The sequence below is a fragment of the Ipomoea nil genome, unplaced genomic scaffold (genome assembly GCF_001879475.1).
Source record: "Ipomoea nil cultivar Tokyo-kokei standard unplaced genomic scaffold, Asagao_1.1 scaffold1770, whole genome shotgun sequence".
Lineage (NCBI taxonomy): Eukaryota > Viridiplantae > Streptophyta > Magnoliopsida > Solanales > Convolvulaceae > Ipomoea > Ipomoea nil.
This window is the reverse complement of record NW_017618198.1, coordinates 1,975,869-1,999,547: the sequence shown is the minus strand read 5'-3', so window position 1 is coordinate 1,999,547 and position 23,679 is coordinate 1,975,869. Positions and strand designations below refer to the sequence as shown.

Below are 23,679 nucleotides of genomic sequence, written 5' to 3'. Positions count from 1 at the left end.
ATAGTGATAAAATTATGAACATAGAGCTCTAAAATTGTGAACATAGAGTATCGAAAATTATGAATTTACAATTATTGAATTATGAATGTAAAGTTACGAAATTATGAATGTACAGTTATGGAATTATAAATGTACAATTATGGAATTATGAACACAGAGCTCTGACATTATGAACTTACAATTATGAACATATAGTGATAAAATTATGAACATATGCTCCTATAACGAAGCGGTATGAAATTTTAAAAAAATTATGAACATAGAGCTCTAAAATTGTGAACATAGAGTTTCGAAAATTATGAATTTACAGTTATTACTATTATTGTTGTTGTTGATGTTGTTGGTGGTGGTGTTGTTATTGTTATTATTACTATTATTATTATTACTAGTTTTTTCTATGCGCGATGCACAAAACATATGCCCAATATTTATATTTTTAAAAATAACTAACAAATTTTTACTAATTAAAATCTATATGAAATCAAATTTATTTATTATATTAATCTAATATATAATGTCTACAAATATTATTATCATTAAAGAATATAAGAAAATATATGATGGATGCATGTGCATGATAACAATAATGGAAAAGATAACGGAAGTTATAACGGTAGGGGTATTTTTGTCCAAAAAATTGTATTGTACAACCCTAAAAGCACAATGTACAAAATGATTTGCACTAAAAACATGGACATAAGTTAGGGATATAACTTTGATTGAGACTTATTATGTTTTTAGATTAGATTATTATTATTATTATTGTTGTTGTTATTATTATTATTATTATCTTTTTCCTTTTTCCTCTTCCTTATGCACACAGATTTGTTGTTATTGTTGTTGTGCAAATGCTATATAGGAATTAGGATAATTGTATTTAATAACATCTGAAAAACTAGAGGAATGGAGAAATAGAAAATTTGAGGAATAACAAGGAAAATTGGAGAAATGGAAAACTGTAGAAATGAAAAAATGAAAAAGAAAAAATAAAAAAATGAAGTAAACGACCCCTTAGAAACTAAACTTACAACTAGTTTACCAATTAAATAATCAAATTTGTAAAACTAAAAGAGATATACTGAATCTATATATGCAAATTTTCCTTTAAAAAACGAGTTCTACTATACAAACTCTCAAATTCTACTCCCTTGCTTGTACTCCCTAAGGTGGCAAACAATGAGTGATTAATTTTCATCATGTGGGTTCACAGAAAATGTCTACATCAAAAACATGTAAGAGGGAGTAAAATTGGGAGTATATAATGGGAGTACACTAAGAGGGCATTTGGTTCAGGTTATATAACATAACCAAGGGAATGTGACATTCCAAAGCTCACATTCCTATGTTTAGTTCATATTATCTTAGGGAATCTAACATTCCCAAGGAATGTCATATTATCTCCACATAAAATTTTGAAGGAAATGTGATTCCCTTCAATTTTTTAGGTTATGTAAGATAACCTTGGTTATGTTATTTTATATATATATATATATATATATATATATATATATATAATTATATAATTTTTATTTTTATTATGTTATGTTAGCATATAAAATAATTTTGTTTCTCAAGTTCAAGATTTTAGTTAATATTTTAAAATCATGTAATTATATATGATACCGTTATCTTATTTATTTAATTAATTTTTAAATTTATTAAAATATATGAAAATATGTTAAGGATATTATAGCGTATATAAAAGATAATCCTAAACCAAACATAATATATTTAACCAAACACATGAATAATCTAACATTCTCTAAGGTAATCTGTGAACCAAACGACCCCTAAGTATTTTCCTTAAAAAACTGAATTGTATTATTCGTACACTTGTCACACCTGATCTGATGTGTCAAAAGAAGAGTGTCTATGTGTCAATAATCACCAATGTCGTCTCGCCACGTCAGTTAAGGCATTGTTGTAGTAGAATTACATCAAAGGATGCCTCTTCATGCATGTTCCTCACTAAGCCCCAACCAACCCTACAAAAACTACAACCTGAAATGGTACAATGGTTTTTGGCACCAGAGTTCTGATTAATCTAGAGGATTTGCACCGCACGAGCTTTAGCTCAATGGTTCAGTAGGCAGGAATCAGCAAAACCCCAAAAACTACATTGTTTTCATAAAGCTTCTACAACTACTGTAACATGTCTAATGAAGATTATGCTATATATGTATGTATATACTCTATATATTACACGACTCCCTCCATCGCCTTCGTTCCCACTCCCACGATGCCAAGTATGCACCTTCCATCCTTTCCCGGGTGGCATGTTATTGTTACTCGCTCTTTGCATACTGCACTGGTATCTGCATCCCGGCCGTGAGATGTTACATGCATGTCCGGCCAGCTTGGGAACTTGGCAGGGCAAAAAAGGAAAGTCTGTAGAGGAAAAGAATTTAGAAAGAATTGGGATTAGTGAACCCCAGCACCAGTGGGGTTCTGGATAGCTGTTAGGACTCAAGAAAATCCATTTGCAATTTTCTGAATTTTCTTCTTGAACTTTGCTACACTGCATTGAGGGCATAGGTATTCTAATCCATCTGTCTTTGCGTAATCCTGCGCGTTAGAATAAGAAGAATGAACCGAACTGTTGTTTCGAAACTGAGAAATTTCTCTTCAGAAGAAACAGGTTTGGTTATTATACCTTGAAGGCCCCGAGACCTGGTCTCCGGTCACAGCCGAAATGGGCCCACTCGCCGCACATCCCGCAATTAACCCAGTCACCAGCAGCGCTACTGTAAGATCGAGAACGAAGCTTTTAGCAAACAGTTAACAGAATTTGTGGATCTACTCGAAACGCATAACAATGATGATATTGACCTGTGACACAACAAGCAGCACTCCCCGTCTACATCATCGTGGGCCAATTCGTATTCCAGAAGGTAAGTTTCGTAATGTCTTTTGAGTGTATTTCCAACACCCTGGGGTTCAAGAAACCATACGAAAAAGCTAACATTAGCTTTTGTGTTGCTGGTTGAATGACATTATATTGCGACATAAAACCTGTCTTTACTTTATGAGTACCATTTTCTTTTTTTTCGTTTTGGAAGCAGATGGAGAGAAGGGAGACATATGGAGCTTACCGTCATTCTGTTTGTCACCGTGTGATTGCGCATTTTCGAGAAAACTTGCCCTTTCCAATTGATGCCATTGCCGACATGAAATCCACCTCTAGAAACCACCTGCACGGTACGATTACAAGAGTTAGAGCTGGTGAAAGAAATGTTTCCGCTCAATGGACAAACTCAAAGTTCCTATTTAGTGACAGGAAAGGAAACCTCACCTCCCTATACAAGTTGAAGAGGTCAAGACGCTTCGCGTTGAGTACTGCATCTGGAAACTCGGGAAGCCCGCCTTGAGGAATAAGACGGGTATGGCCACGAAGTATAAGAAATTGCATCACATCTTTAAGGAATTCTTCCTGCGAGAAGATGGAAGGAAATCGAAAAGAGAAAATAAGCTAACAATGTTGAAAAAGATAAAGACCCTGTTTGGTAAATGGCTGTTAGCTGATAGCTATTTGGGTTAGAGGGTATGACTAGTTGATAACATTAGCCGATTGTACTTTAGACACAACAATTACGCCATTCCTTTTCAAAGTCGCGGTAACAAAAAGTTTGCTTACCTCAGAGCACACGTGTATCGGGCTTCTCTCGCATCCATGTTTCTTCAGAGGAAGGGGATTCAAAGGTATAATTTGCTTAGCCTGTTGTGAGCTTGCCACTGCTTTACGTTGGGTAGCAGCAGCTACTCCAATATTACCGGCCGCCTTAGTTGATGGAACAACCGGCAAATTAGCTTTAACCTGGTTTCCATCGTGTCCCTCCACCTCCGAGATCCCAGAAAACGGGAACATTTTTCGGTGACGAACATGAGGGATGGGCTTAAGTGCCGCAGCTTTCAGTTTTCGTCTAGCAGGCACCAAAGGCATTGCATACCCATTTTCCTCTTCTCTTCTAATATACGCTCGATATCCAGAATTCAAACCATTTCGGGAGCTCAAATCAGTTTCATAGCTCATACGAGATCTCTTTCTGCTAGGAGCGGGAGGTCTTAACCAGGCTGGGGGGCTGGTGATCTTAACATTGTTTGAATTCCCATCCTTCCCGTGCATTTTGCAGAAGAAAAGAAGTCTTTCCGCATCTTCTTTCTCAAACGAAGCTACGGCTAATCCCTGGATGCTGGCAATACCAAGCGCCACAAAACTACGAAACGAAAAATCGGATGCTAGCTGCCTCAAAACCTAGAAAAGGTAATACCACAACGAGAAGCAAGTTAATAGATGTGGCCACAGATCCATACTCCAAACGTAGATAAAACCATGGTTGCAGTAGGCGCTAGTCAGGCGGTACAGTGGCGCCTATGCGGCTTACTAAAAAAGAAAAAAACAGTGCACGTGTGTGGGTGTATATATGTCATGTTACACACACACACACACACACACACACATATATATATATAATGAAAAAAAACTTAGTAAGGCCGAGCCGATTGGGTTAACTCGGCTAACTCGACCGAGTTAGGTGCTAGGCGGCTGAGTTAAGCGCTAGGCAGGCGCCTAGGGAGGAAATAGCCACGGTTTAGGGGCGCCTAGACCGATTTTTGCAACAGTGGTTAAAACTCAACTTAGAATCATTTGAGGCAAAAAGGCAGAAATCAAAAGAAAGAGGACCTGCAAAGCCCACAGAGGAGCCCTCACGCAAACTTCGAAAACCGTTGCTCCACAAGCTATCGAGGCAGATCTCCAAGGATCAGACAAGGGAGGCCAGATTTCCTTGACACTTGGCAGTCCATGAACTAGCTGACTCTTTTCAATGATTTCGCTCTTTATGTGATTCTCCAAGAGCTGAAAATTAAAAAGGCCACACAGACAATCCAGGAAAACTAATCATTTAACGTTTTGATTCCTGTCGACTAAGAATCAAATGAGTACTGCCAACATTACCTGATCATCGAAGCATGTTTGAGCACTGCCTGACACCAGAAGGGAGATATGAGCAGAACTACTGGTTGATACATCACACCGCATGGTCACAACCCCACGAGAAAATGCACCGGCCTGAAGCGGTGGAGGAAGGGCACTGGAGCCACATTTAGAGAAATATTACGGGATATGACAGTTTGATTGAGAATAATCTCATCTTTTATTAAGGAATTAAACATGAACACAAGATAATCCACTTGCTTCATAGATGCATTTCATCTTCGAAACGAACTACCCATGATGAATCAATAAAGATAAGCATTTTAACCAGAAACTCATAATGGAAAAAGGAATTCTCTAATGGATAGAAAACAATTCGAAAGAATCACAAAATCAAAAATGTTACATACCTAACACGGTTATGGAGTTTGCTCCCTCGGATCTGAAAAAAAATAAAATAAAATAAAAAATAAAAAATAAAATGAAAAAGGCAGATTAAGTATACAACCATGTCTAATTATGACAGAGAGATTTGTGTTTTCCCGTTTCCTTAACAGAAGATAGAAGCATCAAACCAAATTTCTTCAAGTGAGATTTATAGGTTAGGAAGGAGCTTGAGGATCCAAATACACAACCGATACTAACCTCTATGCTCAAGAGGGCATTAAGGCCATCTTCCAGAGATTCCAATAGGCATGTGTCCTGAGGGCAAAAGCAACTCGATGAGCAATATATCCAAGGCAACACAGACAAGGGCGGGAGCAAGTGGAAATAATAAGAAACTTGAAGTGTATACTTTACCAATGGGCACGGCAATCCACAAATGAGAAACCTAATATTCGTGTCATCATCATAGATATTTATGGCAGGAAGATCATCAGAGGGACTTTCTTCATCATCTCCAGCAACTGGCTCTGGAGGAGGAGCATCAATCTTCGGAGGGTCCCCGAGAAGTTGAGGACCTATCTTAGCTTCAACTTTTCTGCTGTTATCAGAGAACACAAGGTTGTTTCGGACACAATAGAGCCTAAAGGACGCATGTGCAAGTTGGAAAGCATCCCAGGTAACGCAAGATGAACTGCAATAGACAGTATTTCAGAAGCAATTCGTTGGAACACAAAAGAAAAAAATCCAATTAAGTAGATAGTTAAGTGTACATGTAACCAAGGCCATAGGTAGTTATTTAAAACGAAGAATTGCCACAATAACGAATATGCCTCTCAAACCAGCTTGGTTGGCGTGAGTGGCCGTTCGTCCCTTAAGAGAGGTCGGGAGATCGAACCCCCTCTCGTATGAAAAAGCCAATCTGGTCAGCACTTTGCCCCTTAATTGGATTGGGCCAGTGCGAACGGGGATTAGTCTGAGTATGGTACGGGCTTAAAGGTGTCTCCTACAGTTAGGGTCTGCTCAGGACACCTCGTGGTTTGAACCCCCCCCAAAAAAAAAAAAAAACAACGAATATGCCTCTCAAACCACTCTACTGCCTTTAATGAATTTTGCATGATAATTACCTTTGAACCACCGAGAACAATGCATGGCGAAAATGGCAAGCAGCAAAGCGGGAAAATGTGTTCTTCCAATATATCACATATGGAATTCCCTGCAAAGATATATTACATGCCAATGAAGCAACGGGAAACCACACAAAATCTTAAATCCTTATATCAAGCAAGTTTATCGCAACCAAAGGTCTTCTCATAGTTCCAATTGACAACTATTAATTGAATAAAGTTCTGTTACCAATTACCATAGAGTGAAGAGCCGTGGCCAACTTTTCTCCATTTGCTAGCTCCAAGTAAACCTGAACAAGTATTTGATAATACAAACGAAAATGAAAACTAGGAAAACGGTGATGTCAATGCAAATTCATCTGCATCCTAATTTATATTTTGAGTTCATCTGCGATTATTTAGTGAAGCACCCCAACACACAACCAAAACAAAACCAAAAAAGAACATCAAAGGAAGTAGATAGCAAAAGCCCAAAAATTGGAGTCGAAGAAAGGTTAGTTACTGTTGTTGGTAATTTGGCACCAAAAAGCCCAGAAATGGTCTCCTCAGAAGACAAGTCAAGACCTTCCCATACTAGCGAACCAACTTCGCCATTTGGAAGTTGTTCTCCTTGTAAAAAGACAATGTTTGGCTGCAACGTATCCAGAGCCGTACGAAATTCATCTCTACTCGGATTTTTCAGAAGATGAACCTGAATTTAACCAATAGCCACAGTAAAAAGAGAACAACAAAAATCAGGCAAAATACTAATCGATCATCTTATTAACACCGCACATATCTATACATATGCTAACTAATAACATTAATTCACACCTCCAAACGCCCCGAGGAGACAATCTCGGGGAAGGGATATGTAAGACCATCAACTACAACATCTTGCTGGTGCTTATTTCCAGTAGCTTTTCCACACACAACCCCAAGGAGACTGCAAAAGTTCTTTGAAGTCCCTTGAACAGAACACATCTGGGTGTTGAGATTCCTATGTTTATCCCAACCAAAACCAGCTCTTAGGCCTCCTCCAAATTGCTCTAGCAGAACAACCTCAAAATCAGCAAACTGTACTACATTAAATAAAATAAAATAAAATAAAAATCCCTCCAAGGCTACTGCAATTCCCCCAAATGATCAACTAAAGAAAACCCCTAATTGCCCTAAACTACACAGGCCAACTCCCTGGAGAAGAAGCCAAGCTAACAGAGCTTCAGAAATCAAACTCTACTAAAGTTTAAACACTATCCAAGAAGAAAATTTAAATAAATAACACAAAAAATAACAAGTTTTCTCACAAATTCAAAAGATTACAACCTCAAAAACCCCGATAAAATTTCCCAAACCGAGAGAAATCTAACATTAGGCAGCAAGAATCAAACAACCCAGAAGGCACAGGAAGAAGAACTCACCGATCCAGACGAGAAGACCAAGGAATTTGAAAACCCCAGAATGAGAAATCACCAAAGATCTACGCCCACATGCTCCAAATTCACATAAAGAATACGGACGAGTAAATAATGAAGGAAACCCTAAGGAACCAATCAATGTGGGAAAAATAATAAAAAGAAAAAGGAAAAGAAAAGAAAAAAAATCGTGTGATTTAAGAATCTTTCTTTTGCATTCCCTCTTTATTTCTATTATCTAAGTGGAAATCATAAGACTCACAATCAACAACCGCTAAAATCAAATTGCCCCTAAAGAAATTTATAAATATAAAAACGAAAAAATGTTTTCTTGAGAGGCCGTGTCAGCTTTGGAGCAGTGACAATTACACATGCATCCGAGTCAAACATTAACAACGCATCAAACACCCGAACCGAACACAAACGTAAAGAAAGGATGAAAAAAAAAAATCAAAAAACCAAACTTTTTTATTACTATATAATCCCCTTTTACAGTTTTGTTCAATCCGACTACGATGAGTACGGAACAAAATCTGAAAAAGAGTCCCAGAAATCCCTCGTCCCTGTTCACGTATGCGGAAGATCATCATGATCGTAGAATTCGAATGTACTAAGGATTGGGATTAAGAGATTAAACGCATTTTAGAGACATGATTTAATTCACTAATTTTTATGTTTTTTTAGGGAATTGTATAAACAGTTCTGCTGTGTCTTTCTCTCTTCCCTCCTTTTTTTTGTTCAATTCTTTCTTTGCATTTCAAAGGTTTGTTTAGTTCTTTATCGCTCTCTCCATCATCAACTTCATTTCAAGTTTGAAGAGTAGCAAAGAAATTGGGAACTATATATATTCTTATATCAAATTTAAAATAGTATAAAATATCATACTTCTATATTGAATCAAAAACTTGTTATAAGATACACGAATTTAAAATAAACAACTAAGAAAATTAGAGAAAATAGCTTTTCTTATTCTAAATTGAATCATAATCTTATTATAAAATACATGAATATGATATAAATATTTGAAAAATAATCAAATTATGGATAAGTAATTAAAAACGCAATTAAAATTAAACAAATATGATCATTAATTCATCCAATTAAGGTTTTGACAGCATTAATTGGATGAATGTTTTGTTCAATTGACAGCCTTTGGCAGCTTTTTTATCCCCATCAATGATTTTTGCTCCTTTTTTAAGAATTTATAGTTGAAGATTTGAAGTGGAAGAGGCAGAGAGTGAGGAAATAAAAGATGTGAGAGTCTTTTGCAAAGAGTGATTTTTTGTTTTTGACATGGGTCACACCAAATTGAAAAGCAGTTTTGTCCTTGAGTGAGTTGCAACATAGCACTCGGACACATTACCGTAACTTGTCTTTTTTTTTTTCTCACAAATATCATTTTTTTCTTAATTTTCCCTTCTTCTCTTTCCATCCTCTCTCTCTTAGCCATTGCTAAGAGCATCCACACCAGAAGTTAATAAGGGGTTAATGTCAGATGAATAAATTTGGATGGGGATATTAAAAGATGTGGGGTGGGTGGGATTATTTGAGGGGAGAATCCTCCTGCAAATGTAAACATAATGTCAAAAGAAAGAGAAAATAAAAAAGCAACACACGCACCAGGACTATGTGGTCTAATGGTATTCGGGTTGGACTTCCATTTGGAAGGTTGTGAGTTCAAGCCTCAGTGGAGGCGTTATTGGCTCTTTATGTTTCAATAGGTTGAGAAAGTATATGAACAGATACTACAATGTAATAGAGCTAGTAGTATTCAAAAAAAAAAAAAAGCAAACAAAAGCAACACACGCGCACACAACCTGTAGCAACACTGGCACGCGCCTGACGCACAGTTTTATTTTTTTTTCTTTTTTTCTCTCCCCTCCCACTTTCTCTTTCCTAATCAGGACGCACAGTTTTATTTTTTTTTCTTTTTTTCTCTCCCCTCCCACTTTCTCTTTCCTAATCAGACGCGCTGACAGCGCCTGACGCTTTTGTTTTTTATTTTATTTTTTATTTCAATTTCAGTTTTATTTTTTTTTTCTTTTTTTCTCTCCCCTCCCACTTTCTCTTTCCTAATCACTCTTACATTATCCCCCATTCTCCCCAACTGATGCGGATGCTCTAAGAGCAACATTATCAGTTGAAGTTATTTTGTGGTTTTTTATGCGCCATGTAGGAATGAGGAGAGAGATAGAAAAAAGGAAAAAAAAAAAAAAAAAAAAAAAAAACCTAAAGCCTGACACAAAATTAAAAAGAAACACTATGAAATGAAGAGCACTCACGCCCCAGATGGAGCGTGCTAGGCACGCGTGGACTGGGTGTGCAGCATGCGCATTACGCGCTGTGCTGTGCTGTGCTTAAATGATCGTTGGGCCCCACTTACTCTGTAATAACTCGATATTTGCACAAGGATTATTTTTTCTCTCTTTCTACTTTCTCACTCCTCCACATCACTACAAAATTCTTAAAAAACGTGAATAATCCATAGATGTAGATGCTCTAAGTTGATAAATGATTTATTCAATTGACAAGTCCAAAACACTATTAATGTGCTTACATAGTCAACATAGCATTTATTTTAATTTACAATTTATACATAAAATATTATATTTTTAAATAAAAAGAACTAAGAGTATAGTTGATTAGTTGTGTTGTGAAAAAGATTGAACATTCATCAAGCTATCAACAATTATTATACCATGAATCATAGTTCACCTTGTAAGGTGAACTATTAACTTATTAACTTAAATTTCATTTTTAATACATTAATAAATGTTAATTTTTGTGTACCAAAGATTCATTATTTGGTATACTACCAAAAAATAAAAGTTCAATATATTAAAATTGAACACTCAGTATATTAAAAGTGAACATTATATGTGATCTACATTACAATTTGCCAGCTAGGAAGAGTTTCGAATCATTGACCATCGAAAAATCATTTAGTTAAAGATTTTAGTGCTAACAATAAGTCGGTGCAATCTCACAAGTTCAGATTATCTCTCCTCCTTCCTCCTTTGTAAGGATCGTATCTCTCTCACTCAGAAGTAACGCCAGTAATAGCTCAATAATGTAATTGTACACATCTATACCAAAATAATCCCAACACAGTCAATAGTTTTTCTTTCTTGAATCTTCATGTAAAAAAAAATATATATATATATATATATATATATATATATATATATATATCTTGTGTTCTCTTTGTTTGTTCAAAGTGCTTAATTACCTAAACAAAACATATACTAGATACAATATATATATATATATATATATATATATATATATATATTTAAACATATTAAATACAAAATATATTAATACATTGGAATAAGGGTCAAATAGGCCATCGAACTGCACCTAATAATACAATTAGGCCATCAAACTTTAAAAAGCAACAATTAGCTCCCTGAACTAACTAATTTTATTCAATTAGTCTAATTTGTAAATTTTGGAGGTTGTTAGCAGGTCACCCCTAATTTATAATATTTTAAAAAAATATTATTTAAAATAATTATTTAAAATTAAAAAAAAAAAAAAAAAAAAAAAAAAAAAAAAAGAAAGATATCGTCTCTGCCGGAGACGAAGAAACCTTCTTCGTCTCCGGCCATGGAGACGGAGTTAATTTCTTCGTCTCCAGCCAGAGACGAAGAAGGTTTCTCCGTCTCCATGGCCGGAGACGAAGAAACCTTCTTCGTCTCCTGCGTGTCAATCTGTTTTTTTTTTTTTTAATTATTAATATTAAATAATTATTTTAAATAATAATTAAAAAAATTTTTGAAAATGGGTAACCTGCTAACAACTTGGAAACCTACAAATTAGACTAATTGAATAGAATTCGTTAGTTCAGGGACCCAATTGTAGCTTTTTGAAGTTCGGTGGCCTAATTGCATTATTGAGTGCAGTTCGATGGCCTATTTGACCCTTATTCCTAATACATTCTCTCTTGTGAAGTACTCATCAAGTCATCATCTCAAACATATTAAGTCCCATATCCCCCATTGCAATCAAATGCCCTATTATTGGAGACTTTAATTTCTTCCATCACATTCAAGTAAGTTTCTTATACTTTAATTTGACCATGATAATAATTCATAAAAGCTTTACATATGATTATTCATTTTTCATAAGGTGTGTTTAGTTATTGTTAATTATTATAGTGGATAATTAATTGGTTGGTTAATATTGTAATTGTGATCTACATTATGGGCACGTGAGAGAAAAAAAAAATAAAAAAATCAAAGTTATTGTGAAATTATATTTGGGGGAATTCTTCAACACTGGTCACTTTGTTCACAATACTTGGAATTTGAAATTTTGTTTAAGAGAATTTGACTCTTTACACTTTTTTTTTTGTTGAAAACAAAAACTAGACTATTATTAATTTGTAGAAGCGATTAATGAAGGAATACAATCGGGAGGTTCATAATCCCAGAAACGAGAATCATACTGAAAGCCTGTAGCTCTAGTTAGTGCATGAGCTAACAAGTTCACTGATTTCTGAATTAGACGACAAACTAAAAGATGAAAACATGCCATAATATTAAAATAGTGGCTAACAATATATCATGTATGAGATAGATCTTTTTGCATTTGACTCTATATACTTCAATTATGTGAAGTTGGGTAATACTTAAGATGAGTAATATTACATGGACTCCCATTTTTTATTTCATACCATGTGTCACGCATTGATCAATCAATTCAAAGGGGTGAGCTATGGTTTTTGTTTATTATTTTTTTCTTCATCCAATAAAAATTAAACATTTGGTGAGAGTTATACTCTATGGAACATGTTGGGTAATGTGGTTGAAAATTCCCAAAAATAATAATCCTACGAAAAGATTAATATTATATGGGAAAAACAGAAAGAATTGGGAAGGAAAAGGTTGAGTGTTTGGGTAAAGGTTTAGCACGAGTTCGAACACAAAGTTCTTTTCCTTAAAACCTTATTTGCTACCTCCCACAAGTGCTAGGAGCGTTGTAGCCTAGGTTTCCCAGGATAAAACGTGCTATGATTCCTTGTTTAAGCACCTAAACAAGGAACCCGGCAAACAAAGCAAAGCTGGAACACAGATTGGCTAAAGAAGAGAGTAGAAGCAGAAGTTTTGAGATGAAAAGTTACTGGAATTCCCTTGTTTCTCACTGTGTAAAATGCTACTGCTTCTACCTCTCTTTATATAGGGATGTTGGAGTGATAGCATTCAACATGGCCATTAAATTGGTGTTAAAACCAATTGTGTAACACCTGTAACGGTCACCACTAAGTAGGATTAAACTCAGAATTTAAAAATTGGAATTAAACAGTATTAATTCCGTAACAGATGAGTTTAATCTTCTGCACTTTCGGGTTTCAGACCGTTGGGGTGCACGAGAGTGTGAACTCTCGTGCTGTGGTACACCACAAGAGTGCACCTCTCGTGCTATGGTGCAATACGAGAGTACACCTCTCGTGTTCACCGTTGCACGAGAGTTTTGCTCTCGGTGCACCACAACCTCTCGTGCTCTCTGTAGCACGAGAGTGGTGTTTTCGGTTTTGGCCGAGCCATGCACCACAACCTCTCGTGCTCTCTGTAGCACGAGAGTGGTGTTCTCGGTTTTGGCCGAGCCAAGTGACTATAACAGATGGAAAATGATACCGAAGTTAGGCATAACTTAGCCCGCAAGGCTAGCCCATCTCCGAACGACATTCGTGCCCGCAGGTGCCGGCGCACGCGAGCTCGGGCTTGATTTCAAGCCTTTTTGATGTCCTCTAGTTGGATTTTGATTTGCACCCCCCCCCCCCCCGCACGAGAGAGCCTCTATGCTATACAATTCTACAAGCTTGAAAAGAGCTCATGTATATAAGGGGGGCAAATCTTGTTTCCAAACCAATGTGGGACAAAGTCCTACATTTTTCCTTCATTTCCCAACTTAAATGGGTCTACTTTGAGAATCAATATCTCATTCACCCATTATCCGTTTTGAGCGTACAATATATCAATCTCTTCGTCTTACTACGAAAAATCCGAATCCACTTTGACCCGACCCAAATCGGAAGTGGACCCCACTGATAATTGTACCACAAAATAGCCACTTAATATGCTATTTTAAGCTAATTTTTCCAACAGAACACACCTATCTTTTTCCACATAAAGGTATCACTAATTTGGTATTCAGATCAATCAAATTTTGATATTTCAGTGAGAGAATGTATCACTCATTTGGTATTCAGATCAATCAAATTTTGATATTTCAATGAGAGAATGATTCATTGATTGAAATTGCGGGGTGTTAGCAAACAATGCTTTCGGTATACTACTCATATTCGTGTTCAGTAAGCGTTCGTTTATGAGTTTGTTTATTAAGATAAACAAACATGAATAAATTTTAGAGCTTATCTAATAAACAAATACATTCGTATGCTCGTTTGCTAAGGAGCTCGTGAACGTGTTCGTTAGTACTCGTTTAATAAGGTTCACAAGTTGTTCATTTAATAATGTTTAAGAATATGCTCGTTTAGTGTTTGTTTAGGATTGTTCATTAAAAAGCTCATTTAAATGTAATTAAAAAAAAAAAAAAAAAAAAAAAAAAAGATACTACTTCGGTTTTGTGTTTTTTTTTTTTTAACTTGATATTTTGACTTTGATATTAGATGGTATTTTTGGACTTATTCGTATTATTTTTATAGTTGTTGTATTTGTTTGATTATTGTCCATGAACATAGACTATTTCTTGTTCACAAACAAATTATAATCATAAACGTGTACATGTGTTTGCTTGTATAGTGTTCATGAACATGTTTGCAAATATTAACAAACAGTTCACGAATGTTAATGAACACTAATAAACACTTAACAAATAAACACAAACAATCTCTGTTCATTCGTGTTTAATTCGTTTACAATCCTAATTGAAATTAATATAAAATTTGATTTGATTATCTCTTTAATTACTTAATACTCATTTCAACATGAAATGGATCTTTATATGTCTAAAAATCAATGAAACGTGACGTGATATTCAATGATATCATATATAATCCTATCTCATACTCGAAGATATGAAATTAATAATGTTTTTTGGATAGTGGTATGTATGTGTTTTCTTACATTTATGATTAGACGATTGGAGTTGTCTATGTATTGGAAGGCTGAGTGAGAATGAATCTCCAGCCCAACAGTAGAGAATGACAAATTATTGTGTGTATCATAACAAAAAAAAAGTACATTTTTAATATACTAAAAGTTCATTATTCATGTACTAAATATACATTATATAACATAATATATTTTCTCTAAATAGTAAATATAATGTACATTTTTAATATACTAAAAATACATTATTTGTGTATTGAATATACATTAGTTGAAAAAATGATTCACGCAAGTGTGTGGACTGTGGACAATAATAATTGCCAAAGAATCTGTGTGGAATCCAACTCATATTCATAGTATTGGTCACTGTTCCTTCTTTAGTACCCAATCAACTCACACTTTAATGCCACAGAAGTGAAGCACATTATCACAATCACAATAAAATAATCTTCACAAGCTTAAAAAAAAACATTAATACAAAGTTCTAAAATCAAATAATGAAACTAGGTAATCTAAAACAAAATTAGTACAACCCTTAAAAACTCAAAACACTAAAATTCAAATAGAAAATTAAATTTTTTTACCAATAAACGCACAACGGCTTCTATTTATTTTCCCAAAGAATCCGCTTTGCGTCTTTAGACTAATTACTTATTATAATTGGATTTTTTTAGTGTTATCTCTACTCGACATTGCCCGCATTGAGAATAACATTTAAGAATGATCACATGAGCAAAAAGAGAATCACAACATAGCCAAATCCTGGATGTGGAGGGGATTACAAATCCAGCATTGTGTTTTTTAAGGAAATGTAACTGGGAGATAAGCAAAATCCTGCTTGTAGACTACAAATATGATTATCTGTGACACACTAACACCCAACAAAACTATCTCTCGACCACGCTATAAGTAAAGCTGTATGAGCTCATCACTTACTGCAGATGGCGTTAGAACACCTAGATCCGTGAAGAGAAGGGAGAGATACTGAGGCGGTGTGTAATCCCGAGCAGATGTTTCAACTTCGACCTTGGATGGAATTGGCACGCCAAAGTCAATTGGACGTAACGCCGGACCCATGTCTTTCTGATCCAGCGGATATAGACGAGCAAACTGCAACAAGAAATTAGGATTTTGCAGATATCAGACTAGTAGCATATTGTGCAGGCAGTCCATTTCAAGTTTGCAATATAAATGCACGTCCAAAGTATAGGAGAATATATCAGATTTTACTAGGCATGTTACATGTACTGACTTCTGAGTTAATTACTCCATACTTTTTAATATAGGATTTGTTAAGAGTCCCACATTTAAGGCCGTGTGTTAGACTAGCTAATTGGTTGGATTCAATTTTTTAGTGTGGTTTGGCCCATGTGCATTATAGCCCAATTGAGTAATCCTGACCCAATCTTAGATTATAAAAGGATTAAAGAAAAACTGTATTTTCATATGAGATTAAAGAAAAGTTGCATTTTCTACATACCTTATAGCTTTCAGCAGCAACATAAACTGGTTTGTTCATGCTCTTTGCTACCAAAGCAATTTGATAGGTTCCCATCATGTTAATTATACCTCCACTTTCAACCACGCCATCTGCTCCTACAAACACCATATCAACCTCATCCATGCTATATGCCACCGCAGAGTCTATTAAGAGCTTTACAGGAACATCTAGCTTGGCTAGCTCATTTGATAATCTTAGCCCAGTCCTGTCTGGCCTCCCCTCTGCATTTTGGATCATGTAAATAATACATTTCAGGCTTCCATTCAAACTAACACACAAGCATAGAGTTACCTTTACCTTCATTAGTGGTGCTCCAGTTATTTAATTTATCTTTAGATATACAAATAGACCAATTTGTTTCTTATTCTGCTCCCCTTTTTACACTAACTAACATGCGGATCAAGCTTAAAAAACATTACAAAGAAGAGAAAGGGCAGGACCCAGTGGTCCAGTGTACAAGACTTCCCATACCATGATCCCATGAACTCACACTAACAGAGTGCACTTAGACAATACATCAAACCCCAACCATTTTGAAAATAAGCTAATGGTTGCTTAATAGAATTTCAAAATTCATTTTTTGTTCAGTAAGTAATGAGAATCCAGATACTAACCAGTGCAAAGAACTCGGAAATGTTTCCTGTTTTGCGCTGCTGTTTTCAATATCTCCAACACAACTCGAGAAAAGCCGTGCACCAAAATGGTACAGCCATCAAAAATAAAATCTTGACTAAGCATAGCGATTATTTTTCGAGCCTGCACTACACAAAGCAAGGTTTTCATGTACTCACACATGCAATATACACAGTTCACTGTGAAATTCACAATTCACTTTGCACACCTTATAAGATATCTCTCCAAATTTCTCTGCACGCTCAAGAAGGCGAGATTTTGCTGAATTGAAATCTTCATATTCCAAAGCTGAAGTCCTTGTAACATAGCGCATAAACAGATCACAACCAGCCGTCAAAGAGATGGATGTTGTGTCCCATGACTGGATTAAAAAACACAGATATTGGAAATATATTAGCTATCTTGACATATTCTAAAATCAACCAAGTTGTTAGTTAAAGCATTTGGACAGAACCACATAATCAAAGAACAGGCACAGATGGTGAGATAATTCCAGTCATACTAAGCTTATAAACTTCTACTATTCAGCATTTCACAAAATTAGAATTCCAATTTCCACTGAAAATACTATGCCTTCAACTACTAAAGTAGTAAAGACAGATTCCAATGGTTAAGTACACATGCATTTGCTAAAAATAGCATTTCAATTATGTGATTTTGTTTCACAATTGATCCTGAATGTAATCAGTTAAATAATTCGATTCTCACAAATTAACCCCCCAAAAAATCATACTTTCAAAGAATCAGATGCCTTCTTCAGCTCAATTTCAAGCTCCATCATCGTAGTAGCTTCACTAGAACGAATAACCGAGGCCAAAGCCCTAATCGCCGCCACAGCCTCTGCCAAGTTAGGCTGTTTACGCCAATTATTGAACTCATCAATCACACTGAACGTCTTCCCCGAATCGTCGGTCCTGGCCGACGAGTTCTCTGAGATGACATCCTCCGGGTCGCCGCTGCCTATGGCGGCTTGAGCCTGAGCAAGCCAATCACTGGTGACGACACCATGGTGTGCCGCTCTAGTCTGATAATAAGCCGAGATGTTGTTATTAGAATTAGAGTTTTGTAGGGTTCCGGCCATGGAGGAAGCCTCGGCGGGTGTGGGAGTGGGAGGTGAAATTTGGCGGCTCTCGGCCTTCGCAACGTCGTCGTTTTGCTGCTTGTCGAGAATGAAAGAAGCTGATCTATACCACATTTATTATGATTGTACGGTGTGATTGGAAGGAATCGAATAAAGGTGGGGAAAGCGAATTCTCCGGCGCGGTTTTGAAGATTCCGGCGTGACGGGCAACATACCAATACTACCGCTCTCGGATTTACGTGTGCCCCAAAACCCTTGTACCGCCGCAATTTTTACAATTACTATACAGTATACACTGTGGTGGGGCATGAAACGTTATTTATTTATTTATTAAAAAGAAAAGACATAATGCATTAATTAAGATCGGAAATAAACTAGTTTGGTTGACGTGAGTGACCGTGCATTCTCGTTTCTTAGAGGTCGGGAGTTCGAACCTCCTCTCGTAGGAAAAAAATCAATATGACCAGCACTTTACCCCTTAATTGGGTCAGTCCAATGCGAGCAGAGATCAATCTGAGTATGGTACGGCTTAAAAGTACCTCCTACAGTTAGGACCTACACAAGACACCTCGTGGTCGCAATATATATAAAAACGTAAGGGTTATCAAATCACTTTGAACGAATATACATATAAATGGATTCCCGCATTAATAAGTGGGCAATCATATTTGTTGATTATAGGAGGGTGACTTCGTGACATAGTCGAATAATGCAATAATGATTATTATAGATAGATAAAATTATATATTCATGTAATACTTTTTCACTTTGAAAAGTGATTTACTTTTACCTAATTAAATTAAATGTATAAATTTTTCACTATTTTTCTACTTTCATTTAATATTCTCCCATTTTCAAGCTAAGTATATGTTTTATGTTTTTTCATAATTTAATTACATACTAAATAACAATTGTACCCAAAAGAAAAACCAAATAAATAAGAATTAAAAAAAATAAGAATAAGGTTCAAATTGGCCACTGAACGTAACCTGAAAATGCAATTAGGCCACATAACTATAAAAAAAAAAAAAAAATGCAATTAGATCACTGAACACTCCAAAAAATGCAATTAGGCCACTGAACTTTCCAAATGTATGCAATTTCACCGGATAGCAGGTTACCTGCTTACGTGACAGCTGAGTTGGCATTTTTAATAATTTTTAATAAATTTTAATAATTAATTTTAATAATATTTTTTTAAAAATTTAAATAAAAAATAAACGACGGGGTGACTGTCTATTTTGTTTTTTTTTTTTTTTAAAAATTATTATTAAAATTTATTAAAAATTATTTTAAAATTATTAAAAATGCCAACTCAGCTGCCACGTAAGCAGGTAACCTGCTAAAATTGATGGTAACCTGCTATCATGTGAAATTGCACGTTTTTAGAGTGTTCAATGGCCTAATTGCACTTTTTTTTTTCCGTTTAGTGGCCTAATTGTATTTTCATGTTACGTTCAGTGGTCAATTTAACCTATTTAGAGTCATTAATACTAAGGCTCTGTTTGGCAAACCTAGCTGAAAAGCTATAAGCTAGGAGCTGAAAGTTGAAAAGCTATAAGCTCGGAGCTGAAAATTGAAGAGCTGTTAAGCTAGCTGTTATGATTGAAAGTGTTTGGTAAAATTAGCTTTTTGATAAGCTGATAAATGTAAAAAAGACTAAAAAGGACATCTTCATAAAATTTAAATTAGTTTGTTTACATATTAAAATTTAACATTTCGTCTTCCAAAAAAAGTAAACACTTTTTAAAATAAAACTATTAGCATGATCATGATCTAGCATCCCATAATGAAGTAGCAATATTGTTGCGAATCTCCTTCATCTCCATAGAGGTGTGACTTAAATTTTCGTTGATAGAGATATTACTACTTGAATCTTGAAGTTCATCGGGCGGTATGTAATCTGGATGCTGTTCAAGCACATTAAACATCATGTTATCTTGTGAATTTTTCTGAGTATAATTATGTAGTGCAAATGACCATAATAACATCAATTTGGGTCTCCTCACTAAACTGCGACATTTTAGCAAGTATCTTCCATCTCTTATTCAATACTCCAAACAACCTCTCAATACAACTTCGAATAGAAGAATGTGCACGATTGAATGCTTCTTGAGCATTAGTTGGCGGCTCTTGTTCAATTTGAAATTGAAGCCATATTGCTAATTTTAAAATAACATTAATAATAATAATAATAATAATAATAATAATAATAATAATAATAATAATAATAAGCTAAAGTTTCAACATAATTGTTTAGCAGGAAACAATACTAAGGAAGGGATTGACGTAAAAGTTGGGATAGGAGAAAAGAAAGGGTTTTAATTCATAAGGTTAAAATATGTCATTACTTTAAAATAATAAGGGTAAAGATGGAAAAAAAGTTAGGAAGCTAGTAGCTTATTTTGAAACGCTACCTAAAGTAGCGTTCCAAAATAAGTTCTTATTTTAAGCTAGGAACTTATTTTGAGAACATTACCAAACAGAGCTTATAACTTATTAGTAGCTTAAAATAAACTATAAGCTCCTAGCTTAGTTTTGCCAAACAGAGCCTAAAAAAATACAAAAATAAAAATTAAGGGTGTGTTTGGAAACCTGGAAAATGAGTTCTGGAAATCATTTTCCAAGTTTTCAGTGTTTGGATGTGCCTGGAAAATCAAGTCAACGGAAATCATTTTCCGTTGACTTTGGAAAATAGGCTTGTTTTGGAGGAAAATGACTTCCCATTTTTTTGGGGGGAAGTCATTTTCCAACTTTTACACCAACATCACACCACCACCAACATCATCAACACCATACCACCATCACCACCACTATTGCCGCCGCCACCACCACTATACCCCCGCCACCATCACACCACCACCACAACCACTACCAACACCGCAACCACTACCACCACCACCACCACTACCACCACCATACCACCGCCACCATCGCCGCCGCCACCACCACCACATACCACCGCCACCACACCACCACCTTCACACCACCGCCGCCGCCACCACCACCACCATACCACCGCCACCACACCACCACCTTCACACCACCGCCGCCGCCACCACCACCACCATACCACCGCAACCACCGTCGCCACCACACCACCACCGTCATACCACCACCAATTATTATTATTATTATTATTATTATTATTATTATAACGAATAACACCACTACCACTACACCACCACCACCACCATAATATTTTTGATATATTATTAATTTTTTTTTTGAAAAACTTAGCTATTTTTTATTATATTTAAAATTAATATTATATTATTATATATTATTATACATGTTGTAATATTCTAAATAAAATAATTAAAATGTTTAATTATACAATTCTACTCATTTTCTAGAAAATGAACCAAACACAGAAAAACAGTTTTCCATAATGCAACCAAACACTGGAAAGGAAAATGTTTTCCGGAAAATGACTCATTTTCCAGAAAACATTTTCCATAAGTCATTTTCCTGCTTTCCAAACGGACCCTAATTGTACAAAAAACTGCCATCTTGTGTACGGATAAATGGGTTGCAAACTTTCAATATCTGAGACGTTGCAACTTGCAACCCACATCATTAATAAAAACAAATAAATAATTTATTTGTTTGGGAAGAAATAAATAATTTGATTAAAAAAAAATATTTATTACTAGCTCAAGTCAAGTGTGAAACTTGTAGGGCCGGAGATAGCATAGCCACATGTTTTGTTTGCAAAATAAAAATCATAGTTTATAATTGATGAATGGTTTAACTAGCGATAACTTGAATTAAAAAATTATTAATCTAGTGGGGTTATCGGGATGATTTGAGAGAAGGATCATATTGTAGTAGGGTCATTAGTCGAACAATGTTATTCTTATTTCTTAATGACTTTATTCGAATGATCTCAACACAACAAAGTCGTCTCGAGAATCATAAGACTTAGGTTGGATGACCTTAATCTAGTGGGGTCATCATGACGTCTTGTGATAGCTTGGAATGAATGACCTTAACCTTGTACTGTCATTTCAACTTATTGAGGTTCAATTATGAGAACTATAGAGTTCATAATAATTAATATAACAAGTGTAGAGACAATGATGAAATTGAGAAACATATGATCTAATCGACTATCATAGTGCATCAATATTGATGCATAACTTTATAAATAAATTTTCTTGCGTGGAGCCTAACATGTATAATTGATACCGAGTAACATTTTTTGTTCAGTTCTTCATTTACTTGTCTTAGTTTAAGATGAACATTTTTTTTTAATCACTATAATGTCTGATGTCTCAGATATAAGATTAACAAATAATTTTGTTTCAAATGTGAGACAAGTAAATAAATTATCTATTATATACGAAATGAAGTTTCGTTACTTATATTAAGCTTGTGAATCGTGTCAAATATGAGAAATGACATTTGTTTCTACCGATACATATTTGAAGTATTGATTTGTTGTAAGCAATTATTAGTAATGATGATTGATAGTTGTGTCACATTGATTAAAGAATGTGTCTGTTAAAAATTACGCATAACCCACAATAGAAATATTAAATAATTTTATAGTAATTTTCAGTGCGTTAAAATATAAGTTTAGGAGTTACTCTTAAAGTGCACTTGACCTTTGAAGCTCAAGCAAACTCAAATAACTGGCCAATCTCATTGTGTGCTTTTATCTTTGGTGTAGCATTTGAGCCAACCAAGACTTAGCATTAGAGTCTAGAGATAACACATAAAATAATATTTTTGAATTCAAATACAATACTTATCAACCTTTGCAAATATGAGGTAAAGGGCTATATATATAACTTTTTTTTTTTTCTTTTTTTGACAAGGAAAAATTGTGTATTGATACAAACTCAAACTTATTATTTTGAGAATAATTGTATTAATCAAATTGCTAATTCAACACTATATAATGAGTTATTTCGTATTACATATCTTTAACTCTCTCAGTCTATTTACATTATGTGAAAAATTGGTATAATTATATAGGTCCATAGTAATTGGTTAAACGATAGCGAGAAATGTTGATATGCTTTCAATAACATCAATTAAATTACATGTATGTCACAAGTAAGACTACAATGATCTGATCAACAGAGAGTCGAATTTAGAATATTGTGGTTACTAAATCAACTATTTGACCAACTTGACTTGGAGATCGACTCCTGACCATTGCAGTGGTGCAATTTCACCTTCTTCGTAGGGTGACTCATTGTCCGTACCGAACACTTGGGTCCTCTAACCTAAAAGATTATTGAGTCACCATAATTTAACTTATCCATAATTCATATGAGACCGGAGTGTAAGTGTCACAGAGATAATATATTTCACATTTTTACCCTAAGAAAATTTCAAAGTCAACTAACAAAAAATATTTATATGGTGTGCTATGAATATATGATTAGTTAATTTAATATGAATTTATTTGATGCTAACTAATTACTAAGTGCAATATATTAAAGTTGTTGAACCACAACCTCCTATATGAAGGAGCAACTTGATTCCACTAAATCACAAGGTCCTTGAGAAATAATGCTCCGTATTAAACAACAATTG

General features: G+C 35.0%; 2 protein-coding genes and 1 long non-coding RNA gene across 6 annotated transcripts; 1 reads left to right on the top strand and 2 right to left on the bottom strand.

Annotated features, from left to right (window-relative positions):
* Positions 1–1,775: 1,775 nt before the first annotated feature.
* Positions 1,776–8,420, bottom strand: LOC109192500 (AT-rich interactive domain-containing protein 4-like). 3 transcript variants are annotated; one of them, XM_019343171.1, is made up of 17 exons: positions 7,845–8,420; positions 7,258–7,472; positions 6,947–7,135; positions 6,681–6,734; positions 6,445–6,533; positions 5,735–6,011; positions 5,579–5,635; positions 5,344–5,375; positions 4,955–5,090; positions 4,682–4,855; positions 3,635–4,252; positions 3,293–3,430; positions 3,093–3,191; positions 2,830–2,930; positions 2,654–2,744; positions 2,457–2,565; positions 1,776–2,425 (listed from the first exon to the last, which is right to left on the bottom strand). In XM_019343171.1, the coding sequence occupies exons 2-16, from the start codon at positions 7,405–7,407 to the stop codon at positions 2,467–2,469; spliced, it is 2,304 nt and encodes a 767-aa protein (XP_019198716.1). In that variant the 5' UTR covers positions 7,408–7,472; positions 7,845–8,420; the 3' UTR covers positions 1,776–2,425; positions 2,457–2,466. The 3 variants fall into 3 exon arrangements, with proteins under 3 accessions (XP_019198716.1, XP_019198718.1, XP_019198715.1); XM_019343173.1 differs by having other exon boundaries at positions 1,776–2,565; positions 7,258–7,500; XM_019343170.1 differs by having other exon boundaries at positions 1,776–2,565.
* On the top strand, positions 2,900–15,018 carry LOC109192502. Its single transcript, XR_002056109.1, has 3 exons — positions 2,900–2,982; positions 12,727–12,739; positions 15,006–15,018. It is a non-coding gene; the product is annotated as an uncharacterized LOC109192502 (long non-coding RNA).
* Positions 15,019–15,606: 588 nt separating this feature from the next.
* Positions 15,607–18,408, bottom strand: LOC109192501 (translation initiation factor eIF-2B subunit alpha-like). Of its 2 annotated transcripts, none has more exons than XM_019343174.1 (5): positions 17,782–18,400; positions 17,257–17,409; positions 17,030–17,171; positions 16,395–16,636; positions 15,607–16,024 (listed from the first exon to the last, which is right to left on the bottom strand). In XM_019343174.1, the coding sequence occupies exons 1-5, from the start codon at positions 18,241–18,243 to the stop codon at positions 15,818–15,820; spliced, it is 1,206 nt and encodes a 401-aa protein (XP_019198719.1). In that variant the 5' UTR covers positions 18,244–18,400; the 3' UTR covers positions 15,607–15,817. The 2 variants fall into 2 exon arrangements, with proteins under 2 accessions (XP_019198719.1, XP_019198720.1); XM_019343175.1 differs by lacking the exon at positions 15,607–16,024 and adding an exon at positions 16,188–16,203 and having other exon boundaries at positions 16,339–16,636; positions 17,782–18,408.
* Between the last annotated feature and the right edge of the window lie 5,271 nt (positions 18,409–23,679).